Genomic DNA, 6819 nt, shown 5'->3' with positions numbered 1-6819 from the left:
TGTAAAATAAAAATGCAATATTAGAAGAATGGCATATATCGAATTATGACTGAATTTCCTTTCTCTTGTGGGGTGAGGGGAACCCCCAAGAATAATGTAGGCCATGGTGGTCAGACTTAATATTTTTGAATCTTGATGTAGTCATTTCGAGTCGTGTTCCCCGTGTCTGTCCCCCACCTGTCCTGTCCCTGTGTCGTCACACACACACACTGCCTTTTTGCTTTTATGGCTTTCATTGTACTGAAAATTAAGTTCCTACCTATCTTCGCCCGCCGTCATGCTGCCTTTTATTCCTGTAACACCCTTGTTTTCACATATGTGAATAATTACATATAAAATGTTGACAATATTTATCTGGAAGGTATTGTGTTCTGCTTCTGATTGTTCCTTTTGCATTACAATATGAATTAGGGTAAAGTACACACCAAATTCCTGATGTTCTGTGCTTCCCTTGGACAAGAAGGTATGAGTAGATTTGGTTTTTTTCTACTGTAGTAGTTTATTCTTATTTCTGTTTTTATGCAGACTCAAGAATGAACAATCCGTCAGAAACCAGTAAACCATCAATGGAGAGTGGGGATGGGAACACAGGTAAGAAGTGATCAATTGGTGCACAGATATTTTCTGGTGAAATGGAATGGATATTAAAAGAAACATTTCTTTACCAGTTTACAGGAATTAAAAACAAACCAACCAAAACAAACCAAAACAAAAAAAGGAAAAATATCCCACCCCTGCTGTTTTTGGAGACTTGGGAATACTTCTGTCTTATCATTAACCCTACTGTATGCAGGGCACTGTTCACGCCTACTGCATCAGAGCAGTACCTACACTTTGTCAATATGTGTGTATGCTTCCCCTTCCCCACTTCCTGTGTCAGTAATGCTTCTGATACCTCAGGAGGTCTGGTGGCACTAGCTCTCCCTAAGAAGTCTTATTTTTTTCCTGGCAGAACACTTCTTCGGCACCTCTAACTTTGCAGTTTATTTTTGGGTTGAGATTTTCCCTGGCAGATGTGGGCCGCTGGCTGAGCTTCTTTCCATTTCAGACTTCACTCAAGCTTTCCCAACAGTTCTCAAGAAAAAGGCAAAGGGAGAAAGCATAATTTCTCAGCATTAAAAACCAAATGTACAGCTTTTCTGTAATGTCTTTATGTGTTAGAACAGAACTTTATAATTTGGCTGGGGAAGAATAGCCTTTGTGTCAGGGCCAGTGTGTCTTTTGGCACATCCTTGAGATGTGGTCAGGTTCTCAGCCACTGAAGACGCTTGTTAAGCCGCTGTAACTCAGTCATGCTATCTCATGCTTTAATGCTTTCTGGAGGTCATTTGCCATTTGTTTTGGAAGGAATAGTAATGACCATTCTGAATAGAAGGCAAATAGTTTAACCTAACTCAGAATCTTCTCTGAGTTTAGAATAACATTTGGGAATAGAAAATTTTAATGAGAAGGAACCTGTTCTCGTTGCTTTGAGAGAAGTCTAGTTACCTTGCATGAGGAAAATTCATTTTCCTCCTCTTGGTTCAATAATAAAAGTTTTGTTTTAAACTCTGGAGCTGTGATGAAATTATCAATTTATTTCATGTTATGCTGCTGTCTCTTCATTCTTTGTGCAAGGCTTTAATGTAGCTAAGTGACCAAATGCTCCCAGTACTGATCTGAAGGCTTGGGTGTTTTCTGCCAGTGCATGGGGTCAGTCAGAAGGCATTTAGCTCACTTACCAATGTGCGTTTTGCTGCTGGCATCTCAGTTCTTATAATTTCCTTTGTATTTGTAATAGGGGAGGTATAAATTCTTTTTATGTACAAAATTTGTTTTATTACGCTTTTAATCCTGTTATAGGATGATTTAAAACATTATTTCAAAAAGCATATGGGCTGTAAATATTTCATAATCATAAATGGCATCAAGAGAATGACTGTTTTGAGTATCCCTATAGAATTCTTGTAGCTGGAGAGGATGTGTAAACTACTGAGAAAATTTAGACTTCCTGCTCTCTATGGCCGCAGTTCCCTGTGTACGCCTTCTCCAAAGAGTGCATTTCCAATGGGCTGACCTATGCTCAGCCTTAACTAGAGTTTTACCTAGACTGAGCTGTTGAAGAGGGGGACTTGGTTTATTCGAAGATAGTCCCTTGTCACAGACATGTGGCATCTGCTTCAGCAGAACCCTGGCTCTGCTCCCCTAGGCAGGTACTCCATCAGTGTGAAGGTGGTGGTCATGGTGTAAAGAAATTGAGGGATTGTAAGGCTTCTTGTAGGTGCTTTTGTCACAAAAGGGGATACAGTGTCTGTATTTTATAATCTACTACTAAGGTTAGTTATTAGAAAGGTGGTGTTTGTACCTTTTGGAAACGTGGAAACATTACCTCTGTAATTTACATGTTCCCAATTACACCTTTCAGCTTTGTTTCCTGACTTTTTAATGATGCAAACTAAGATAATGTAGAATTTTTGATTTCAGACAAACAACAAAACAATCTAGTCATTGATTTGTTTTTAAACATGATGCTCCTAAGTCATGGGATGTAGTGATTAATGGATTTGTGACGTTCTTTGGGAGTTCAAGCATCAGTTGCATTAACAACTGGCAGATGTTAAACCCTGGGAGGGGAATACTCGTGGAATGTAATTTTAGGCTTCTGATCAGGGTACTTAGATTATGGTTCTGGGCTCTGTGCATACTTAGTGAAAAGAAGCTGGCGTTCAGCTTGGATGCTAAGGAGCTGGAAGTGCCATTGATTGCCTGGGGAGCATAGGCTCTCAGGCAAAATGCATGAAGACAATTTTTATGAACACTCAGAGTTCTTATTTTTGTAACTTTCTGTAACTGTCTATTTTCTAGTGGCATTTGTAAATCACTTGAGTCCGATGTGTAAGCACTACTAGTCTGTCTTTTGAGCCTCAGTTGATGTTTGTTGGGTCGTTCCTGTTTTAAACTGTAGTAAGCTCATGCAACTTGAAAATTTTAAGAGAAATTACTGTGGGGCATGGAATTTACATTTGGCACAGCTAGTGTTCTCAACAAAAAGAAAATACAGTTGCCAGTGGTAAAGATGACTTAACATTAGTACTTCTCTGAGCTAACAGCTAAGTTTCATGGAAGTTAACAGATTAGGGGTTTGTAACTCTGAATGTTTAGGGAACATAGTAAAGTCCCCAGAATACACTGGTCACAATAAAATGCCTGAAACAGATTTTAGCTGTCACATTTTTTGTGCTAACTGGACTACCCTTTTAAGCATCTGAAAAAGGAACCCATATTTCAGACAAATTAAAAGCAACAACAAAAAGCGGCTTGATGAGTACAAGAGTTGTTGACTGGCTGTTTCCATAAGAACATGAACTGATCAACTGTTGAATTACACAAATCTTTTCCAACCTTCCGTTGTGGGTGGACAGTCAGTCTACTTAGTATCTACTGGAAAAAGAGAGAAACAGGTGTCTTACAGTAGCCCTTTTGGTTTCTTTTTTACAGATTGCAGCTTAAACATTTCCAAAACAATTACACTTTTTTGGTTTGTTTGTTTAATGCCTTTTTCTTTTTTTTTTCTTTTTTTTTAAAGCTGTGTGAATGCAGTACTATGATGTGCTGGTTTTAGTTGGGATAGAGTTAATTTTCCTCACAGTAGCTAGTATGAGGCTGTGTTTTGGTTGTGCTGAGAAGAATATTGATAGCATACTAATGTTTTAATTGCTGCTAAGGAATGTTTGTATCAAGTCAAGGACTCTTTCAGTTTCTGATGCTGCCCCTGCTTTCCCAGATTCTCCTCTACAAGAAGGCAGGAGGGGACACAGCCCAAACAGCTGACCCAAACTGACCAAAGGGACACTTCATGCCATCAAACATCATGCTTAGGATATAAGATGGGGGGAGTGGCCTGGGGGTCTGGCTCTCTCACTTGTGGGGGCTCTCTTGCTCTGGGTGTGGCTGTCTGGCTCTGGCTGCTTGGGGATGGGCTGGGTGTTGGTTGGAGGGTGGTGAGTGGTTGTATAATTTTTCTTCTCCATTATTTTCATTACATACTATTATTAGTAGCAGTAGTATTATTTTTAATTACTTATTATTAGTAGTAATATTAGTTTTATTAGAATTGTTAGTGTTATTGGCATTTTTAGTATTATTAGTATCATTATTTTATTTCATTTTATTTTCAGTTATTAAATTGTTCTCATCTCAACCCATGGATTCCCTTGTCTTTTCCTCCGATTGCCCTCCCCATCCCACTGGGGGAGGGGGGAGGTGAGCGAGCAGTTGTGTGGTGCTTAGTTGCTAGCTGGGGTTAAACTGCAGTATATAAAAGCCAGGTTCTTATGTCTAAGGAAAGCGTAGTCTTACGACATGCATTGATGTATAATAATGTTTGTAAGTGTAATATCTGGAAGGATTCTAAGAATTCTTGTTTGCATTGATTAATTTCCAGAAACTGATTTTCTAATTTTCATAAGAAGAAAGACTGCTGGGGAGTGGGAAAAGAATCATGAAGTATTCTTTAACTGTTAAAATTCTGCACAGATATCAGTGCTGAACTTCTTAATAATGTTGACAAGGAGCCACAATTTCTGATTATTGGGGATCTCCCTCTCTCAACACACACATGCAGAGAGAGAGAGAGAGATGTAATGCTGGTGCTGGAAGGTGTCTCCCAGAGCACAGTGCAGATACCCACACAAGTTGGTTTTGAAATCTTCCTTCTCCTTGTTTGTTTTCCCTTCCCTTCTTGAGTCCTTTATTGCACCTTAGCCCACATCTCTCCTGACCTGTACTTCCTCACTCCTCTTCCTTTCTTACCCAGTTTGTAAACTCAGACTGAAGTCTGATGGTTATGAACTTGGATTTTGAGAGTGTGTTCTTGTCCTGACTGCAGGTGCAACGTTACCTGGCCTACTCTGTTTTGTCATGCCTCTACCCTCTGCAGGGACAAGTAATTCCAGGACACCATAAACTAATCCACATTCAGGGTGTCCTGGTACTGCTGTTCTGTTCCTTTCCCTGGAGTGGCACTGAGTGAGATGGTTCAGAGATTTGATTTGGCTGAAAATTAATTGCACTTAGGATTAATCTTCATCCAAACCAGCTCTGTGAAGTAGCTAACCACATGGCTGATCTTATGCCAGAATTTAAATGTGCTTAAGTTGCACTGGACTTAGGCTTTAAGGGTGAAATTTCATCCTACAGCTTGAGTCAGTCTTAACAACTTGCCGGGGGTGGGGGAGGCTCGTTTCTCTGCTAACACGTCTCTGACTTCCCCTGCTTTGCATTATCTGCTGTTTGCTGGGCCCTAAGGTAAATTAATTCATCCTCTGTAACTGGCAAAACCTAACTTGGGCAAGAAAAAGGGAAAGTTCACACGAATAGTTTTCTACTTAATTAGAAAGGTGAATTGGCTTACTGTTGTGTCCATGGACTGTCAGAAGGTATAGGACAGGGACAATGTACCTGGAACCAAGAAGAAAGTGGATGTGGGAGATGGAGAGTTCCCACTCCTGCTTTTTTGGGGTTGGTGAGCTGTCAGATATGCTCTAGCAGTTATGGGAGCCGGCGTGGAGATTAAATAGTTGTGACTCTTAAAATCACAATACCTGTGATTGCATCTGCCATGCCTATTGGTCATCATGGGCTCTTTTTGCATTTAACTCTTACCCTAAGCAGAAGGGGCATTCTGGTCCTTCCATGTCCTTGTGGTGTGCTGATCTGCTGTTTCTGACAGCTCCATTTTCCAGTCTCCTTTATCAGATTTCTTGGATTCCACAGGAGTGGTGTCACACATCCTTATGGACACCTTAAGAGCAAGGCCTCTCATATGCTTGACTCAATGTTTGTTTTCCCTGCTGTTCTTCAAAAAGATGTTGGCATCCTGTGCTAAATGCAAGCAACCTTGGTAGCATTCCGTCTAAAATTAGGGCTGCATCTGAAGGGGAAGGGACACTGTACTTCCAAATACCAGAGAAAGCTTAGGATGCAGGTAGAACAGAGAGTGAACAGGTGTAGTTTGGGTTTGTTTTATTTCTCCAAGTTTGGTTTGGGGGGAGCATGGGGAAAGGGAGTTGGGAGTACTTCAAGGTTGAATTTAAAGTAAACTACTGTTTTCTCTCAGTACCCGCCTAAACTGCTTTCTGGGACCCATGGAGATTTTAAGCTCAATCTTGGACTTTGCTTTGTTCAAAATGATCAACCCTAGGAGGCTCGTTTCAAATCCCCATGTTAAGAGTCAGCAGAAGTGCTAACGGGAGCATTTCTTCGGCACGTGATGCACAGCAGCACTCTTTTAATATGGTATCGTGATTTGAGGCTCCTTTTGGAAGATAGCTAACTAGAACAGCTTCACCTATTAATTTAAAGTGAGGTTTCCAGCTAGTCCTCTCAAAAATGGATAATTTTTTTGACCCCTGCAAGTTTCCAATTGGAATGAGGAATGCCTGCCTTACAGTTGGTTTTCTTACCTGTATTTTTTTCCTACCTGGGGGTCCCTGATCACAGGTTGGAAACTGATTCAAAGCATCAACTTAAATGAGGAGGTGGTAGATTGTTTCTTTGGAATTACAGTTGCTGTTTGTCAGGAATTATTCTTATATATTTACCCATTCATTTTCCCACTCCCTTTGGACTTCTGCATTGAGAGAATTCTGCAGTTTACTGGAAAGTATGAACACGAGACTCTCCTAGCTCTTTCCAGCAGACCTTCTGATTTACCTTTCTTTGAAGAAATGCAACCACGTTGCATTCATTTAAGATCAGTTCAGACCCAGTGGTAGTCCTTCCGTTCACTTTGGATTGGAATTTTAGAAAAATTCATTAAGTAAAATCACTTTATGTAGT

At 40.3% G+C, this 6819-nt stretch overlaps 1 protein-coding gene across 3 annotated transcripts in view; it reads left to right on the top strand.

The window, feature by feature from the left end:
- POU2F1 (POU class 2 homeobox 1) overlaps nt 1–6819 on the top strand; it is a 51975-nt gene that overhangs the window by 4257 nt on the left and 40899 nt on the right. For 2 of the 3 annotated variants that reach the window (XM_010150832.1, XM_010150980.1), the window contains exon 2: nt 526–591. In XM_010150832.1, the coding sequence (XP_010149134.1) occupies nt 526–591 (66 nt within the window). Of the gene's footprint in view, nt 1–525; nt 592–6819 lie in introns of those variants that run through there. The other variant, XM_010150905.1, reaches the window with a different exon arrangement.

The sequence above is a fragment of the Eurypyga helias genome, unplaced genomic scaffold (assembly GCF_000690775.1).
Source record: "Eurypyga helias isolate BGI_N326 unplaced genomic scaffold, ASM69077v1 scaffold4710, whole genome shotgun sequence".
Classification (NCBI taxonomy): Eukaryota; Metazoa; Chordata; class Aves; order Eurypygiformes; family Eurypygidae; genus Eurypyga; species Eurypyga helias.
The sequence above is the reverse complement of the archived record's forward strand: the minus strand, read 5'-3'. Positions and strand labels throughout refer to the sequence as shown.